Source organism: Macaca thibetana, chromosome 6 (assembly GCF_024542745.1).
Source record: "Macaca thibetana thibetana isolate TM-01 chromosome 6, ASM2454274v1, whole genome shotgun sequence".
Taxonomy (NCBI): domain Eukaryota; kingdom Metazoa; phylum Chordata; class Mammalia; order Primates; family Cercopithecidae; genus Macaca; species Macaca thibetana.
Window position 1 is genome coordinate 126944511 of NC_065583.1, and position 20780 is coordinate 126965290.

A 20780-nucleotide genomic window follows, 5' to 3' on the forward strand; every position below is an offset into this window, starting at 1 on the left:
GTTTCTCCAGCTCAAAGAAGGAAACCACTTTTTGTTGGCTGTCAGGGATTAGCGATGCTCATTTTAAATGTGTGTCAAGCCCCTGGGTCAAAACTGTTTAGTAAGGAAACAGGAAGCAATCAGCTGACCTTTGCCCTAGCAACAGATCTTTGCTGTAGTGGGCCATAACTGGGATTCATCATAGGGTCTGACTACCAAACTGTCACCCATCAGTTGAAAGTGGCAGAGAAGATAATTGTTTTACTTTTAGAATCTTCGAAACTAAAAGGACATTTTGACAGGTCCAGACGCAGAAATTCAGTCTTTATAATGTTATTTTGCTCCCTTCTTCTGATTATTTCCTCTCCAAATCCTTGTTTCTGGTGTGTGCTTACCTACAAAGCAGTGGTTAGGTGCCTGCCATCACAACTAAATAATGTCCATGCATTATTAATCCAGGGAGTCAAAAACATGAAGGGGATGTAATCAAACAGGACAACCTCTGAGTCCAGAAAGGACTGAGTTTTAATGACGGCTCAATCCATGGACACTGTGTGACCTTAGAAAGCTAGCTAAATTCCCAGTCAGTTGTCAAAAGGGAGGGCTGTCTTCTTGGTATTGTTGTGACGATTTAAGGAATACACTAATAAACTCAGATTACAGAGTAAGCACTCAGGTCATGTTGGTTTCCACTTCTGCTCACCCGACTCCCCACCTGCCCGGTTGCCCATAAAATTAATTTCACCTGCTAAACAGTGAGATTTACCTGGTCACCTCGGTGAGCCTGAATAACTGTGACATTGCCATTCTCATTCACACTGTACAGCACTATCTGGCCGGTATAATTTGCCCGAGGAGCACCAGCAACAAAGTGGGTGCTTTCTCCAGTAGAAATTGCAGCCACAGAGTAACCTAAAATGTAAGGAGCATAAGAGTGATTACCATTGAATATCTGAGCAAAACAAGGTTAAAATAAGTTAGTAAAGGTGACCAGAGATCCTTTTGTGTTAGATGTGATGCAAAGTTTCCAGTGTTCCTGAATACATCACTGAGGACATGTCTTCCTTTTTCTAAGGTGAATTACTCCTGTCCTTTGACCCGAAGCACTTCCCTGTGTAGATGGGACTTCTATCTATAAAACTGCCTCTAGATTCCAGGTTGTCCTCATTGGCCACCTGTGAACGTGGCATTCAACAAATATTTCTGGAACGAATGAATAAATGTATTTAAAAGGTAGTGTTGCACAGTAGAAAGAACATAGGTCTTGGAAACAGTCCGAGGTTTGAATTCTGGATTTGCCACTTACTAGGTTGTTGAACTTTAGACAAGTTAATCTTGCTATCTCTCAAAGGCAAAACATCCCTGAAAGACTGGTTGGAAAGATTTAAATGTTTATGTAGACAGACTAGCCAGCTCAGGAACTGTCCCATAGTAAGTCTGCAAAATCAGTGGCTGCTTATTATAAGAACAAGAAGACTAAGAGCTCTAAAACAATATAAGACTATCACTTACTATATTTACTTTTGGGAACTATTTCCATTTTGGAGGAACACAATCATGTTCCAGGAATTACAACCACTTGACCAGTCAGAAGAAACTAGTGAGTATAATACAATACTCCAATAAGTAGTTATGCCTTTAGGCCCGACTGGCAGAGACAACATATATATGTGTAATAAATATGACAATTAGATGACAGATAGTTCAAGGGTTTTGCTGAACTCACTCTGAGATTCAACAAAGAGCTGGTTTAAAGCAAGGGAACTTAAGTTTGCTGAGCCAATTATTACTATGCCTTACCTAAATATGAACTGTGATTTCTGTCCTGCAGAATTTGGTCAAAGGCCTGTTTAGGAAAGATCAAATGGCCATGAGATGTCTTCTGGACAATGGTCCCACTCCAGCCAAAAGCTCCCACTGCACCCAGCATCAGAATATCCTAAAATAATTAAAAAATGAAGATCATTAAAACAAACCACCTTTAAAGCATAAGAATGCAGGGGAGGCAAAACATTGAAATAAATTGTTTAGATTTATTAAAAATGATGAAATATATATGAACATTTATTGATATATCTCTTAATTGTCTTAATATATTTGTGCTAGAGAACAAGCCTTCCCATTGGCTGTGTTATTTTGAACTTTATTTAGTATGACATGTTATACAGACAAACCTTTGTAATAACCTATAGTATAGGACAGGTACATAGCCATCTTCAAATGTCCCGTTCAAAGGCGTATATTTGCCAATGGTAAACCCTTATGACCTTTAGAAAGGAGTCAGAAGTGGGCCTCTCACTCCACATATTTATAAGGAAAGCTCACAGCCAGATATGAGACATGCTTGAGAAACAGGAAGTACTGACACAGGAGAATCGGAGATGCTGCTGCTATCCCAGACACATCTTGGGAGGCCCTCTTCCGGCTTGCTCTATTTTCAGCTTTCTTCCTCTCTCTTCCTGACCCCTTCTCAAATGTTCCTGTATATTCACATATTCCATCTATTTGATAATATCACAGCTACAGGAGGCACCTATAGCTGTGGTATTCCATCTATTGGAAGGAAAATAACAATTTGTCAGCCCTGTGGGGAGGGCAAAGGAGGAAGCCTACTCTGATATGACTCGAAACCCAATCTAAACAGTCAAAGCTACAAATCATCACAGAAGGCAGATTTGGTGAGGATGAGATACACTATTTTTAATTTTTTATTCTTCTATCTTAGAACATACCAAAGATATGTTGTTGGACTAAAAAATACAAGCCATGAAAAATAGCAAGTAAGAAAAAGATGTGTTCGGCCGGGCGCGGTGGCTCAAGCCTGTAATCCCAGCACTTTGGGAGGCCGAGACGGGCGGATCACGAGGTCAGGAGATCGAGACCATCCTGGCTAACACGGTGAAACCCCGTCTCTACTAAAAAAAAAAAGTACAAAAAAACTAGCCGGGCGAGGTGGCGAGCGCCTGTAGTCCCAGCTACTCGGGAGGCTGAGGCAGGAGAATGGCGTGAACCCGGTAGGCGGAGCTTGCAGTGAGCAGAGATCCGGCCACTGCACTCCAGCCTGGGTGACAGAGCGAGACTCCGTCTCAAAAAAAAAAAAAAAAAAAAAAAGAAAAAGTTGTGTTCTACTTTGAAGATAAGAGACCATGAAGTTATGTGAATGACTGTAGTATTGAGGGATTCTGGATTTGGGGTGCATGAAAGGATTTTAGGGTATGTACAAAAACCTCATGGGATTGTGTGCAAAATTCTCCGTGCATAGATTCATTTATATTTTTTTCTAAGGGAAAGATCCATAACTTCTATGAGTATATCTAAGGATTGATGATCGAGAAAAAGTCAGCTCCTTTGATTCTAGACAGAAAACAAGCTGTTCTTGGTCCTCTGACCTGCCGATCAAATCCTCTGACTTCCTATTGTCCCTTAAATATTTCCCAGGATCTCTTTCTCTTTTTCTTTTTTCCTTCCTTTCACTATCTCTCTCATCTCCTGACTCAAATTAGAATCGGGGGCCCAGGAGGTGGATGTTTGTGAGAGATAGAAATGAACTTCCCTGAGCTGAAAAGAGTGTTGTACTCCAATCCCATGTCACATTTTTCCTACCTCCTTATTTTTTCAACTCTTTTCTGTCTGGTCTTAGAAAAAGATACTATGACAACTCAGAATTTGACCATGACAGTGATGACAACAGTGAATGTTTTTAACAAACATTTCCAGTTGTTAAAAATTGATTCAAAGACAATTCCTGCAGGAATAATACCTTAAGTTAATATACTGTCTGTGCCCTGGAGTACTCAAAGACTTTTTTGTATACTATCAGCTTTCCCCCATATAAGATCCCTATGAAACAGGGAAGGGAGGACATTGTTAACCTTCACATTTTAGAGGTAAATCAGCAGCACAAAGAAACTAAATGACCGTGACTAGGAATCAGAAGGGCTGATCCCTAGATGGCTGTCTTCCCACTTAATGTATAAGGTTACTGTGTCTGGTAGTGTTATGCCAAATGACAACATGGCTTGAAGCTATCTGATATACACACATTTTGAGGAGAGTAATCTGCACTGAATCCCACTTGTGACATTTCCATCTGAAAGTTGTCTCCTCCTTGAACAGTACCTGGAACATTCAATTTAAAAAATTTTATTACTGTCAGTAATTTTAAATCAAGTTTTCAAACACATGCAGACATGTATGTATATACATGTCTACAAACACAAACACACACTGTTCCAACACTCACCCCAAAATACAGAGCTTGTGTATTCTGGGAAGAAGAAATTACTAAGAAAGTGTTCTAGCAGGTTATAGAAATAACAATATTTCCAAAGTAGTGTTCATAGTTGGCATTAATCTTAATTGAACACTGATGTATTTAGCAGAATATGCATGATGTTCTTGATACCAAAGGACACTCAACAAAGGGTATAAGGTAAGGTGAAAACTGAGATGATAATTTTTTAAAAACTTGATGATTACTAACTAAGAAACTAACTGAAATTTTAGCTTTGAAATATTGGTACTGATAATGTACACATATCTCAGATGCAGGTGGAATAGCTGGGCAATTGATCTGTAGTGAAGACTGCTGGGAGATAATTGAGTTAGCTATTAGGAATCAGAATTGAAGACTGAGTAGGAGGTTTACCAATTGGGAAGTTTGTTCTGGTTCTGTATATGTGCTTGCCTCTGTCACTGACACTGTAAGATCCAATTGGTACTTATTTTCCATACAGTATGATCAAAATGGTTACATTTCACTAATCTTCACAAAAAGGAAGCTAAATTACTGGACTGACACTTTAACACAGAAAAGAAGACAAACTGTACTGTACAACGTAGTCTTTTTTAGAAGATAAAATAATTTACACAGGATGAGTAGAGATAATTTTTAATAAAATAGAATAATGCTCCCCAAAGTCCATAATAGTAGATAATGCTCAAGATCGTTTCTAGCTAGCTTGTAGATTGCAATTGTTCTCATTCATTCCATTACAAACAAATACAATTATCAGTGTGGATAGCCCAGTGATTTTGTGTTATCTCAGGGCACATTGGATTTAAATGGTTATTTAAACAACTTTGAAGCACCATGGGATACTGAAGAAGCAATAAAGCTTTTTGAGTAATTCCAGTGGATAATCAAATCAAAATTTGACTATATGAATGAATAATTTATGCAATACCTTTAGACCCAGATTCTAAGGATGTACCTGATACATAGGTTTCCAATAACATATGATCTTTATTGCAAAGAGTTATTTGGGTTAACCATCAAGAACTAGGATTTGGGTCATGTGTGTGTTTTTTCTTTTAACCCGCTGTGAAGTGTGTGCTAGTTCCCCACACAGTGAGCTCCTGAACATGTGATCTTTCTGCACTAACTAGATTTTCCAAGGCCACCTAAGTAAATTATTTTAGGTCCTATAAATAAAATGTTTCCTCAAAAACTAAACTATTAAAAATATTTGCTGTATTTTTCTAATTTTAAAAATATATATGCTTACTGGAAACATATTCAGGAATTTTAGTACTTACATAACACAGTGTAAAAAGATAAAACTATTTACGATTCTAATAGATATGAATACATCATCCCCCAAAAGTCATAACAATTTATCATTCTATCAACAGTGTATGAGCTTCTTTGCTTCCTGATAATCTCTCCAAGATTAAACATTATTATTCTGTGTCATCTTTTAGGCAAAACATAATGTTGGTTTAATTTATATTTTTTAATACTTACTGAAAGTATTTAGAAATATACTTTGTAAATTGGGAATCTTTTCTTATGTTTATCAGTCATTTGTATTTTATCACTTATAAACTATTCATGTTTTTCATCCATTTTTCTTACTGATTGTAGGAGCTCTTTTTATACAAGGTATACAAGTTAACATTGATAAAGCAAATATGTGATAATAAACAATTATTTAAACAGTTTGAAAGAAAATTCTTGAAAGGAGTTTTTTTTTTTTTTTTTTTTTTTACCTTCAATGCTGAAAATTTGTTCTCCTAATGTCCCAGCCTTTTCTAGTAGAGCTGCTTCATCAGACACATTGAAAAAGTATCTTTCTGTTGGAATACTAGCGATTGCTTTTATTTCTTTTATTAAATTTTTAGTATCAAGGGCATTTCTGTTTAAGTACCCAAGAACCTTGAAAATAGAGGAAGAGAATGTACAGTCATTATTGCTGTACGTTTTCCCTACGAGTACATTCCAGTCTATTTTGAACACAATAGCCCCTCTGGAGAAGCAAATCAAGCAACATTTCCACAACCCTTTATTTAGTAGACAGGATTGAAAACCATCAAGAAGCAGAGATAGAGTAAGAACTTTCTTTTATATTCAACTATGAACAGCCAATGGGAAAGTGCAGCCTTGAGAAGTGATGCTATAAAGGAAGATTTACCCAATAGCTGCAAGACAAATCAAAAGAAAAGCCACTTACTGCTATACCAAACCTCAGTATATTGTCATGGTTGCATTGATCAATCACAGCTTTCAACATTGAACCATCATGTGATTCACCATCAGTTACAACTACCATTACTTTGGTAGCACTTCGTCGTCCACCAGAAGCTGCTGAATAAGCATATTTTCTGTGGCAGATAAAGTTAAAGACTTGCTATCAAAACACGAAGTTAATATGAGAACCTCTGGTTTAAAATAGAAACATGAAAATAGTTCTTTAAACAGAATATATTGTAACTCCATATTAACTCTAGCAACATATTTAATGTTCCATTTGTAGCTTGTAGAGAAACATATACAAATGTAAGTCTTTCTTGACATTAAAAAAGTGTCTTGTATGTCAGGGCATATGTGTGTATATGTGTGCATGTATTTATCCCAGTATTTCTTAGAATTATTTTCTTCTAAGAAAGTTGAATTAATCAGTACCAATCAATAGAGCAAAGATATTTCTGTTATAAATTGTATGCATTAGGCTTGTGTTTACTTTTTCAATACTTATTTTTTTAAAGTAATAGATATCCACAGTAAAAAAAAAAAAAAAATCAGAGTATTTGGAAAGGTATAAACCAAATGTGACACTAAACCCCTCTCCATAGGTAAGCACCATTATCAGTTTCTTGCATTTCCTTCTAGAAAATGTTTTATTTAGATGTAATATAGGTACAAGCATAGTCTACTCCTTAAACTTTTACTCAAATGAAGGCACATTCTTTTTTAAAAATTGTTTTATTTCCATAGGTTTTTTGGGAACAGGTGGTATTTGGTTACACATAAATCAGTACTTTAGTGATGATTTATGAGATTTGCACCCATCACCCGAGCAGAATACACTGAACCCAATTTGTAGTCTTTTATCCCTCACCCCCTTCCCACCATTTCCCCCTGAGTCCCCAGAGTCCACTGTATCATTCTTATGCCTTTGCATCAAATGAGGGCATATTCTAAACAGTTGTTTTTCACTCTGATGGAGACCTTTCCATATCAGCACATATATGAAGGCCTCATTATTTTTTTTAAACGGCTGCATAATATTTTATTTGGAGGACCATATGAAGGAAGACTGATTTATTTAACCGGTTCCCCATTATTGGGTGTTTAGGCCATTTTGAGTTTTACAAGTAAGGCTGTGATAAATATCCCTGTGTATATATCTTGGCATACTTTTTCAAATGGGATAAAATCTTAGCAGTAAAATTACTGGGGCACAGGATACACACGTTTCAAATTTTAAGAGATAATATCAAATACGCTGTCTTTAAAACTGAGAATATCATTTTATTTCCTAAAATGTATTTTGTATTCTATAATGCAGACTATAGAAATGTAGAAAACTTCTGTATTTTTCGGCCAAATTTGAATTACACTATTCACATCAGATCCTTTTTGAGTGTCACATACTCTTTATGACACACTGTAAATTTCATGTATGATTCTAAGGTTTTTGAGGACATAAACTGTGTCTCATTTAGTTTTAATTACCTGCAGTGCTTAAAACAATAAACTGCAACTGTAGGCATTGAATGAAATGAAGTGAATTAAAATATGGCAATATTTACTGAAATAATTTCAGATTATCTTCAATGTTTTAAAGAAGAGACGAGAGAGAGAGAAGAAATATAGAGGCAATTACATTCTAGGAGGGATGAGTAAAAAGTTGGGTGATTCTCCTAGCACTGGGTAGACTAAATCCTGTTAGCTTGGGAAATAGTGGGAAGAGGGAGATAGACAAAGGTGCAAGGGAGAAAACCAAATTTTTGAAAGATGATGAAAGCTAGGCAAGTCCTTCCTCAAGGGACAGTGGCCATTGTCCTGGAGAACAAAGCTCACCAGGGCCCCAGGCTCCAGACAGGGAAATATACTACTCCCACCTTCCCTGCTGAAAACCAGGGCCCATTGCAGTTTCTAACTCCAGGAAGGCCATTTTTCATCTCAACTTCTTTGTCCTTCTAGTCCAGTTTGCTGGATCAGGAAGGGCACTTCACCTAATGGCAGCTGACCTGCTGACTGTCCAGTAGCTTATGAGATGGCCTGGCCCAAAAAACCTTTATTGTCCCTGAATAGAGACAGTAATGATGAACCAAACCAATCATATCTTCTCTTGTGGGGAATCCACTTTGGAGACATTTGGGATTGTCACCAGTTGATGGAAGCAGCAACTGAAATATACACACAGAAGAAGAAGACAGATAAAATAGGAAATACAGAAATAGAAATGACAGGATGTGGCCACTGACCAGATGTGTGATGTAAGGAAGAGTGGAAAGAATAAAGGAAACCAAAGTTTTAGTTCGAATGACTGGGCAAGAGACAGTGGTACAAATCAAAATGGCAAGTTCATGAGGAGTGGCGGGGAAAAGAATAAGGCCAGTGTGGGAGGGATTGAATTTGGTAAGTGAGCGAACACTCCAAATAAAAATATTCAGCATCAGCTAGATGCCAGTGTGAGTTTTGGGAGAGAGTGTAGGGCTGACAACATAGCAATGAGATAACCGACACAGTGTTGCTGCTGATGCCATGACAGTGGATAGAATTCCTACAGGAGAAGGGCAGTAAAGAAGAGAGGGCTCTGTTTAGTGAAGAAAAATAGGAAAAGGAGCTAGTGAAGAGGCAAAAGAATTTGTCAGGAGTTTGAGAAGTGTGTGGTGTCATGGCAACTTGGTTAGGAATAGCAGAGTATGTTCATCATTATCAAATGTTCAGAGGAGCCAGAAAGGATGAGGTTTGAGGTGGGACCACGGGGTTGGGGGATGAAGAGGGTCATGCTTATTTAGTGGCAGAACTGTAGGTTTCAAGGAAGTGGAGGGAGGGAATAGAACTGCTTTTTTCAAAAAGAATTATGGTGGTGAAAAGAAGGAATGCACAAGACAAAGAGTGAGAATAGGTTTAAGGAAAGGCAAGCTTGTTGTTCTCAATAATTTGTTTAACAACTGGAGTGTGTTTAGTATTTTTGTGAAGGTATCTAGTTTGCAGGGACATGGATGAAGCTGGAAACCATCATTCTCAGCAAACAAACACAAGAACAAAAAACCAAACACTGCATGTTCTCACTCATAAGTGGGAGCTGAACAATGAGAACATATTGAACAACGAGAACACAGGGAGGGGAACATCATACTCCGGGGCCTGTTGAGGGGTGGGAGACTATGAGGGGAATAGCATTAGGAGAAATACCTAATGTAGATGACGGGTTGATAGGTGCAGCAAATCACCATGACATGTGTATACCTATGTAATGAACCTGCACATTCTGCACATGTACCCCAGAACTTAAAGTACAATAAAAACATATTATAACATAGAGTGAAGACAAAGGTCAGTGGATCTGAGAAAATAAAGAAATTGAGATAAGAATCAAGAGAGTGCAGTATTGTTATAATTTCATATTTCCCACTGATTGTAATAAGTGTAATAAAATTAAACTCATATGTTTAAGATTCTGTGGCCTTTGTTAATTTGCACCAAGTGGTCCATGAGCTCAATTTGTCTGGATCTCTGATGAATCTTAACAAATTATGACAGATTGCCCCATTTCCTACTGTTTTAATCTAAGGTCTTCTCATTTCATTTATTTCATATAAATTCATATAAAAATCATGTAATATCTTATAAATATCCTAAAATCAAACATTTAACTTTCCCAACTGCCTTCTCAAAGTATTCAAGACATAGAATGCTCTTATGTTTTTTTCTTTATTAGTTCTGATTTAAGTGAGGTACCAGGTATATTATTTTTCTTTGTCTTTTCCTTACTTTTTCTTATTTATCACATAAATATAACGTTTTACATTATGAAAACATTGGCCTATTAGCCCCAAAACTTACCTTGCATATTGAATTGCTCCGAATGTGTTTGTGAGGTCCCCACCATGTTGGGATGTCTGGGATGTTGCTACAATCATTTCTTCTTTGGTTTTATATGTGTTCAAGTTAAACACAACTCTTGGATTATTGGCATACTGAATTAACCCCACCTTCAAAAGAGGAGACATTTATTAATGGGCTGTCATTACATTATAAATAATTTCTACTTAACCAATAAAATGAAAATCAAAAGTACATTTAGACATGGGCCAATAGCTTAAAGGCATCACTTCCAACTTTGTTCTTGATAGTTACTTTTCTTTCAATGGAATAATTTCTTCTCGTTAGAGGCCATCAGTGTACAATAGCAGTACTATTGCCAAGAAAGATGATGTCCTACAGTGTATGATTTGATTCCCAAGAGTAATATTTGTAGTTTTTAATACTGCCCTATAATATTTTAATATGGATGACTATTAGAACACTGTTTTTAACAGGAAGATTAAACTTGATTTAAATAAACATTCTAATTACCAGTGGACAGAAGCTCACAGACGAAGAGTAACATGTCATTGAAGGACAGTAACTATGTAATAAATAATTAGAATTGAATACAACAAAAACCAATGTGCTCCTAATCAGTGTAGTCAATTGAGGTCTCTTTATTGTGCTGGATTTCCTCTATTATGGACTTCAGCAACTCTGGCAAGAAGATGCTATATGTGCATGTGGGGCAGGGAGTTTCTGGCTTCCAGAGAAAAATGCCACTGGAAAGCATCTTATTTGAAAGAGCTGAAAAAAAGAATTTCTGAACAAGATGTTTGGGAGCATTCCCTAATCCTAGAGATCAACAAGGTCACACCGTTCTGTTAATGTCTTTGTTTGTAAACATTGAGATCATCTTCTAAGCCAAGGAGATGGGCTTTCCACAACAGGAGTGCAATGAGGGATCAGTGTAGGAGGCTCTCTGAAATACAGGTCAGTATGTAAGGAGGTGGAAGGAGCAAGGACTGGATTTCTGAGTTCCATCTGCTGCGTTTTGCCAAGGGGGCAGTAAGCTAGGCACTGGGAAGATAGTCAGAAATACAATATTCCTGGACCCCTTTCTCTAGGGATGTAAGACTTGAGAGGGAGGAAAGAATAAAAAATAACTGAGAATTTCAGAGTTTAATATGAGAGGAAGATGATAGTAATCCCATGACAGAGTCCCAGGACTTCTGTGTGAAAAAGAAGAAGAAAGATGTAAAGAAATGTGGTAGATTAGGATTTACAGGAAGGTCAAATTTAGGCTGTAAGAAAAGAGACTGAGTTAAACCACTTCTAGAGAGGAATCAGATGCACTGTGGTAGGAAGACACAAAAGAGCAAGACTGTGAATTCTATATAGGAGGCTATTAAATAAAATTAGTCACGTTATGAGGGCAACTCATTTAGAAACAGAAGAAATAAGAAGATACATATGAAAACTTATAAGGGGCTATAAGAGTGGTGCTTTCTGGAAACCAGTGCTATATGTAGTTTTATTTAGCAGAATGTCCTGGAAAATGCCCACAGGGAAATTTCCAAGGCTTCTGTGGGTATTGAGATATTCTTGGTACTGAAAAGCAGTTTCAATGGGGGAAAACATAGAACAACATGATAGTGAACAGGAAAGCAGAGAAGCAAATTTCAATAAAGATAGCTGGAAAGCATTTAGGGAAAAATACATCAACAATTTGTATTAGAAGTTGGACATTGGAGTATCAGATGCAATCCACGAACATACACTGGTAATGGTGAACTGGTCCAGGTTGACACTGGTTCAGTATACTGCTACAACCAGAATGGCTCAGGAAATGGCAGATTCAATCAGAAAGGAAAAAAAACAAAAAACAAAAAACAAAACCGGAAATTGAACTTTAAAATAATACTATTGAGCTTTAGTTGCCTACTTCAAGAAGACATAAAAGCAAATTAAAGACTTCTTAAAATATAAAGAGCTATATAAAATTATTGAAAAGACCTTTTCTGTAGGCAAAAGGACAAGCTAAACTGGAATATGATAAATAACTATAAAACATTATCATAAATGGTAGAATTATGCTTAGTGACTTATTTATACAAATTTCAGAATTCAATACTTGTTTTACCAGCAAGGAATAAACAAAAGAAATTAATTATTAGTCCAAATGTATATAAAAATACATACTGAATTTTAAAATGTAATGCATGGGTTAGAGGGGAAAGACAGGAAACTAAAGGAAGATTAAAATGTTATATCCCGGCCAGGTGTGGTGGCTCATGCTTCTCATGCTTGTAATCCCAGCACTTTGGGAGGCGGAGGCGGGTGGATTACCTGAAGTCAGGAGTTCCAGACCATCCTGGCCAACATGGTGAAATCCTGTCTCCACTAAAAATACAAAAATTAGCTGGGTGTGGTGACAGGAGCCTGTAATACCAGCTACTCAGGAGGCTGAGGCAAAAGAATTGCTTGGACCCAGGAGGCGGAAGTTGCAGTGAGCCTAAATTGTGCCATTGCACTCTAGCCTGGATGACAAGAGCAAGACTCAGTCTTTAAAAAAAAAAAAAAGTTATATCCCATACCTTTAATCTTCAATGCTTGTGTAGAAATAGAACTCTAAGGTCAAAAGACCAGTATTGGGCAAAGCCACAGGTAGAATAACCCCAATGTAGTACAAGTTTCAATTAACTTTAAAAATTACCATTAAATGCATTTAAAATGGGGATTCGGCAAATATAAAAATTAAGACTTTATATCTAACAATTTTTTTCAGAAAGAAAGTCATAAGGTAGTTCATGCACTTCTGCTGTCCATACCTGTGTCTTTGTGGGGCCTATATCCAGGCCTTGTACAAATTTTTCCAAAAAATTCTTCACTGCATCCCAAGGATAAATACTATTTGATTCATCACACACAACCACAACATCTATGAGGGAAGGGCACGCTACACAGGAAAAGAGAAAGAAGCAGATTTCCAAAGGTAAGTCACATTTCACAGCCATATAAAAATGAGACTTAAGGAGGGTTTGGGTGCCACTAGTTGATAACCTTTTTCCCCTCTTTTAACTGTAAGGCATTGCTCAGACCATCTGCACATTAATAACTTACGCTGAGCTGCAGGTGAGAAGCTGGCTGAGAGCTGAAAATCAGGACTGATGTCAGAACACACACCCGTTGTGTAATACTGATTCCCACACTGCTGTGCCCACAGAGGACCACATGTCTTCAAAGAAATGAGAAAACAATCAATGGAAACATATGAATAATGCTAACTTCTACCTCTCCATTATGGAGCTCAGAAATCATCTCTACTCTTTTCCAAGATACTAATAATTGTCAACTCAAAATCCAATGAGTCAGTAATGCATTTGGGGCAAGCAGAAGTGATGGAGAAGGCGGCAGATGCTCTGTGCCCAGTGGCAAGCCTTGTGGGAGGAGGAGTGCTGGGACTGTTGGGAGCAGGTGTCAGAGAAGGGAGGAGTCTATGAGGTCTCCCAACAAACTAGATAAAACAGGTGCTTTCCCTCCAGAGGACACCAAGGAGGAGAATGCATGCAAGTTCACTTTTTGTCTCTCAGTTACCTGGGCCTCAGGTGCTTCATCTGTAAAATGAGGAAAACCACACATTCTATCTTTTAATATTGTTGTAAAGATTAAATGGGTCTATAGATATAAAACACTTAGAACAATGCCAGGTAAATAGCAAATGCCATATAATATTGTTAGCTAGCATCATTATCATTGTTCTTATTGAACATTAGTTTTCTTCAGTTCCTTCCATTCATAGTGCTCAGCAGAAACCATAAACCTAATGGCAATAACTCTTGAAAGAGGGCTTGGGGTCAGGTATAGACATCATGGTGAATGAAGAACTCATGCCTATGTACAGACCACTGTGTTTTCTGCCTGCCCACTGGTGTGAAATAGGCTGCGTTGCCAGATTCCCTAATTTATAAAGGAGCGTTGAGAGGGCAAATTTTGTGTGAAAATTCAGTTCGAAATTACTCCATATGCTAAGCAATCACAAATGAGGTTCACTGACTACCAGTTTCTAACCTTGCCCACTTCCTAATTAACTGCAGTCACTAATTCTGAATGGTACTTGTCTTCTTGCTCACATTATACCTGCTCCAATCCTTAATATCTCCATTAATGCAATCCCAATTCTCTCCTTTTCAGGAGTCCTTGAATGCCAAGAACTCCTGATTAAATCATGATTAAATAACACAGGAAACATTAGATTAAATAACTTTAAAATTGAGAGATGAAAAAGGAGACAAGTACAAAAGAGAATCTAATTAAGTTCCTAAAAAAATGCCTACAGAATGTAGCATTATGTAAAGTTGTGAATCAATTATTAAAACTGAACAGAAGAATATGGGCTTGCGTGAAGTAATTGGAAAAATAAAAGGAAACTTATTTGACCCAGTTTAACTGTCAAAGGGGAAGCAGCTTTGGCCATATTTCATGTGCAATGAACAAGGCATAGTTTTCTCCCTATAAAACTGATTTATTTTGCCAATTAATTAGAAGAAAGTCATTATTAATGTCTTTGGTTTGTTTACCAAATAACAGATACCAATCATTGGTTTCTATATCCCCATTCCTAAGTTTTTTTAAATCACTTTGAAAAAGAACTCATGAAGTATTCAAAAATATTTTTTTTTTGTTTTAAAAGCAATGGAAAACAGCATTAAGAAGTTGAAATTAAAATATGCCAATTGTAAGTGCCAGAACTACATTCCTACTGTAAGCCCAGAACTTAATAAGTTTCAAAAAAATGTGATGATTGTCAGTCTTTTCCACATAATTCTTAAGAGTATCTTATGATTTTGACCTTTTAAGTATGTAAAGGAAACTTCGGGTTTTTTCTTTTTTTCTTTCTCCCCCTCTCTCTCTTTCTGCCTCTCTGTTTGCTACCTGTAATGTTAATTAATCTCTCAAATTCTCTGGCTTTTTAACTTTTATTTTTTACTTTATCTGGAGTTATAGATTAAAAATTTTGAGGCACATTCTGTAATCTCTAAGTATTACTATATTCTTTCTTTACATTTTTGCAACCTTAAAATCAAACAAACAAAAAATTAAAGAAACCTTATTGTAAAGACTTTGGAATATCATAAACCATAAAGATCCCTTGCAATATTCATTTATGCACTGATCTTAACACATATCACAAGCAATACCTAATTCACTTACTGGCAGCACAGTCATCAGAATAGTAATATCCATTAGTAAAAATAGAATGACATTGTTCAAAATTGATTACATTTTTAGAATAATACAGTTATAAAACATAGGATTTTTAAGGAAGCATGCCAATGGTTTAGATAAAACTGATATAAAGTTGAATTACGCTCTCTAAGACATTTTCTTTTTCTTTTTTTTGAGTGGCACGATCTTGGCTCACTGCAACCTTTGCCTCCTGGGTTCCAGTGATTCTCCTGCCTCAGCCTCCAGAGTAGCTGGGATTACAGCTGTGTGCCACCATTCCTGGCTGACTTTTGCATTTTTAGGAGAGATGGGGTTTCATCATGTTGGCCAGGCTGGTCTTGAAATCCTGACCACAGGTAATCTACTTGCCTCAGCCTCCCACATTGCTGGGATTACAGCCATGAGCCACCGTACCTGACCTCTTTAAGACAATTTTAACAGGGTTATACATACATACGCATACCTATGTGAGTCAATGGAAATTTCAAATAAGATTGTGTTTTTATTTGTTTTTAAGCTTCTTTTTTTGGTGTGTGATGTTTTTCCCTTTTTTTATATAGTCAAATCCTTTCAACAATTTGCTATATTTTTTTCATTAGCTTTAAACTCAGAAATTTTTCCATCCTTCAGAAAATTTCCATTTTTCTCTATTTTTTTATATTAACTTTCAATTCACTTGACAGTGTATTTGGATATGTAAATATTAATCAATTAATTGTTCCAAAAGCACTTGTTAAATAAGGCGTTCTATTTCACTGATTAGTGATGTCTTTTTACTCTTTTCATAACTAAATGAACGTGAACACTGATATGATATGAGAGACTGTTCCGTGCCTCAAATAACACCAGATTACTCAACAATTACAGGAAATGTTTAAAAACCAAAAATACTTTTTAGCTTTGAAACCTACTTTTTAAATTAGCAGTACCTATCTTGACTGATCCTACAGGAAGTAGAAATGAGATTTGGGATTCTGCTGTTATCAACAAATACTCAACACACTTTTCAAGGGCAAAGAATCAGGATTCTTTTTGTTCCCTTTTCTTCAAGACATACAGTAGCAGTGGTTTTGCTGAATATCCTAAAAAGTCTACACATCAACATTATTTTGAATATTCAACATTGGATAGCCAAATAAATAGCATAATTTATCAACAAGCAAGTTCTAAGCATCTAAACCTCCAGATTGGGAGGGATTGTGAGGGAGATCTACATACTTTCTTGAGAGGAATAATGATTTGTAAAGTAAACACTCACGAGAAACCCTCCAGTTCCCATGTTCCTTGTGAGGGTCAAGCCGAGGCTCATGTTGGTTTTCATCTCAGTAACATTTGGAATGCTTGTTGAAGCTTTCAAAGGGAAAACAATTTTTTTAAGTGATTAAATATTCCTCATTTACTTAAAGATATTTTTAAAAAACCAGGCACACCCATGTTTTCATGTAGCATTGAATTTAGTGTCATCAATATAGGTACCTGAGTTATATAATGAAGTGTGGGGAAAAGCAATGCCTTCAGTGATCTGGTAACTCACATTAATGTGTGAGGCTGCAGAGCATAAGGCAGTAAGGAGTGGGCTCTAAAGAGGATATGACTCATAGATGTTTAATTATTATTTTTTTTTACAATATTCTGTCCAAACAAAATACATTTGAGGACACCATTTTTTCCTCTTTTGAAAGTCATAGTAGCTCTATCTAATGCCTTTTTTTTTTCTGGGTCAGTAAAAATATCCTTGAAGTGTTATCAAAGAATGCCCTATGATAGAATCTGGCTCAAAGCAACAGTGGGTGAATGTTGAAAGGAAATTAGACTAGCCATATAGTATACTAAATAAACTCTCCACCTCCTGTCTTCCACTGACCTAGGGCATCAACCACTGTATCCATTCTTGAGTTATGTTTCCAAGCTTAATGGTTTATTTTGCAAAGAGGAGAGAAAGAAATATGGATGGTTTCGGACTTCTGCAAGTAATCATCAAAATTATTGTAAATGTTGATGGAAATCAGTCCATGGTCTGGAGGTAAATGGTCCAGGAGACAGCACATTTTCCACACATCTCGTTAAGTCAAGTTTCCAAACTGTTTTGGAAATTTGGATACAATTGTGCCCCATATTTCTAAAGACATAAGGGCAAAAAAAAGCTGCCTATATTTCGTTAAGACAGAACAATGATTGTTTTGATGTTATTTTTCAGTTGAGTCTAAGACAAATCACTTGTTTCGCAAGTAAATTTAAACTTACTTTGCAAATTTAGTTTTTCACATGTGGCAGTGGATAGGTCAACAGGACACTTATACACATCTCCCATTCGGTTCTCAGGAAAGCCACTCCAGGGTGAACCAACAAGTAACCTAGAAACAGACTTTTTTTATTAGACACAAAGTGTTAAGTGTAGTTTCTTAAAAATAAACCTGATCACAAACAGTGAAAAACACATTTAAATTTCAATGTGAATAGTTTATATTTGTTCAGCTACGATTTGACCTGCTTCCTTTCTGCTTAGCTGATCAAGAGCTTTGATCAATGTCTGTAATACTGCTGCTTTGCCACACACCCTAGAAGGTCTCTTTAAAGCAATGCCGTCCAATAGAAATATAATGCAAGCCAAGAATATGAGCCACGTATATAATTTCAAATTTTCTAGTAGCCAGCCACATTAAGAACATAAAAAGCCACAGGTGAAATTAATTTTAAAAATATATTTTATTTAACTCAATATATCCAAACTAGCATGCAATCAAAACTAGCATGCAATATCAAAATTAGTAATGAGATATTTGACATTCCTTTTTCCTAAGTCTTTGAACTTCAGTGTAGACTTTATACTTAGAGCACATCTCAATATGGAAAAGTAACGTCTCAAGTGCTCAGTAGTCACATGTGACTCATGGCTACATATTGTTCAGCACAGCTCTAAAGAATGAAACAAAATTAAAATCAAGAACAACAACTAGCCTTTGCTCAGTGCTTTCTATGCCCTGAGCATTTTCATATGTTGACTCATTTAGAGAGCAGATACCTTATCTAAGTGGCTTTATGCTAACTGTCTTTATAAGGGGATACTTAGCAAAAATATAGAACAAATATGTTACGAGCTATCTTTATGTGTAACAACGTGCATATGTCTAGAATACAGGATGAGATTGGTGTTTACATCCTTCCTTTGGTTAGTTTCACTTCCTTCAGAACTTCACCTAGAGACTATGGGTTTTCCTGAAGAAGAACTAACCTGACACTTGGAACCACAGAAGATTGCACAGAAAGAACCCAGGTATCAGTCTGATCTTTAGAAACTGCAGCAGGTTACTCAGCGGCATTCAATTAACATGGAAGCATATTTGCTTCCATTTTTTTTTTCATGTCAATATTGGGAAGGATTAAAATATCAAAGAAACTAAAATTCTTGAGCCTTCTGTATATATATTTTATAATTATCATTAAACAACATATGCCCCATGTTGAGGTACAGTAGATACAAAAGGATTAAAGCAGACTGCTGTCTTCTAAATCTAGTAAAACTAGATATATGTGACAAGTAAAATAAAAATTCAAATGACCTGGAATATATGATCTAGTTTACCAGTAGAAGAAACATTAAAATGGTCCAAGGCTACAAAAATGGACACCAAAGGATGAAGGTTTTAACCTGAAGTGTTAGCAGACAGAATAGCATGAACAATCAGGGAAAAAGGAAAATACAGATTATTTTGAAAGTTAATAGTTCAGTAATAAGTTCTCTCCTTGTACATCTTATAAAATTATTCTCAAACTAATATAGAGCATTCTAAGATACTTTAATTCAATTAGCCTTAATGTTAGAGTTGAAAGATTTTTTCTTCTTATGAGCTAATAATTTAGCATAATTTACCTTTTAAAATATTACCATAGTTAGGTTTACAATAATACCAGGCAGATGGGTTAAGGCTTTTGAAAAAGATAGAAATTTGAATGTTGAATATTATTAAGTCCCAATAGTCACTTTAATGAAGGGAGGGAACCAGTGCAGAATTGGAACACGTGTTTGAGCATATCTGATGTCTTTCAAATTCATGATAGTGCAGAAGAAATTAGGAATCTTATAGAGCCTGTACTGAGAAAACTGTCTTCCAGAGCCTTGATTTTCTCCATCTGCACAGGTCTTCATTTCGTAGTAGTACTACACAGCATTAACTCTGATTTTGCATGCTGGACATAAAGCGTAAAAAGGAAAGAATCTGACTCTAACTTTCTTCTCTAACCCTGTCTTTTTCTACGTGTCTTCCTAAAACCACATTTCAGTCATATCGAATTTAGCTCCTCCTTCAAATCAGAGTCTCTGTTGCTCCTAAGTCTTCATATGTGCTGTTTTCTGCCTGGCAATGTTTACTCATTAGTTAGATCTCCTGTTTGACACCATTTCTTCTGGGAAGTCCCCTGGCTCTTTTAACTCTGGGTAACCCTAAGTACCTTCATAGCCTCTGACCTTTCTGCATCCCATTTAAAAAATAAAAAGTCATATTGCCCACTAGCTGCCTTCCCACTGACTAAATCCCCTACTAGAGAGGAAAGGTACATAAGGGCTAGGAAATCTGTGCCTGTAGCAATGAATAACCACTCATTGAACAAATGAGTTAAAAAAAAACAAAAACAAAAACAAATCAACAAGCAAATGAATGGATGATTCTACGCCATTATTTTAAAAAGAGTTTCCTGGTTAAGGAAAAGTTAAGAAGTTAAGCAGAAAATCTGTCCTTTTTTTTTTTTTTTTTTTTTTTTTTGAGATGGAGTCTCGCTCTGTTGCCTAGGCTGGAGTGCAGTGGCAGCATCTCGGTTCACTGCAAGCTCCGCCTCTCAGGTTCAAGCGATTCTCCTGCCTCGGCCTCCCAAGTAGCTAAGACTACAGGCCCACATCACCAAACCTGGCTAATTTTTGTATTTTTAGTAGGGGGTTTTGCCATGTTTGCCAGGCTGGTCTTGAACTCCTAACCTCAAGTGATCCTCCCACCTCAGCCTCTCAAAGAAAATCCTTACTTCTGTTCTTCTGGGGAGCATGTATTTTTGCTTGTTTGGTTCAAGTAAAAGTTAAAAAAAAAAATCAACCAATTTGAGAGAAAAGCATCATACATTCTGTTACTATTGTGTTATTGCATCATCTGTTCCTGACTCAGCCTCTGCATATCTTCTATGCATCAAACTGGCATTTTTTCTCTCAAACAAAAGCTTACTCTAGAGTAAATGTAGAGAACAAAATAGCACCTTATAGCAAGAAACTATCATAAGAAGTGTGGCTCTGCCCCTTGGCATTCATTAATTAATTCCTATTAAT

The 20780-nt window shown here is 36.4% G+C and overlaps 2 protein-coding genes across 3 annotated transcripts in view; both read right to left on the minus strand.

Moving 5' to 3' along the window:
- The window catches only part of NDUFS4 (NADH:ubiquinone oxidoreductase subunit S4), a 696041-nt gene that overhangs the window by 642632 nt on the left and 32629 nt on the right, over window positions 1-20780 (minus strand). The window lies entirely within an intron of this gene.
- ITGA2 (integrin subunit alpha 2) overlaps window positions 1-20780 on the minus strand; it is a 105944-nt gene that overhangs the window by 34202 nt on the left and 50962 nt on the right. Inside the window, exons 3-12 of the mRNA XM_050794089.1 lie at window positions 17717-17826; window positions 16731-16822; window positions 13367-13481; window positions 13075-13202; window positions 10280-10428; window positions 6432-6582; window positions 5971-6136; window positions 4022-4098; window positions 1780-1918; window positions 746-891 (exon numbers count right to left, since the gene is read on the minus strand). Of these exons, the coding sequence (XP_050650046.1) occupies window positions 746-891; window positions 1780-1918; window positions 4022-4098; window positions 5971-6136; window positions 6432-6582; window positions 10280-10428; window positions 13075-13202; window positions 13367-13481; window positions 16731-16822; window positions 17717-17826 (1273 nt within the window). The remainder of the gene's footprint in view (window positions 1-745; window positions 892-1779; window positions 1919-4021; window positions 4099-5970; window positions 6137-6431; window positions 6583-10279; window positions 10429-13074; window positions 13203-13366; window positions 13482-16730; window positions 16823-17716; window positions 17827-20780) is intronic.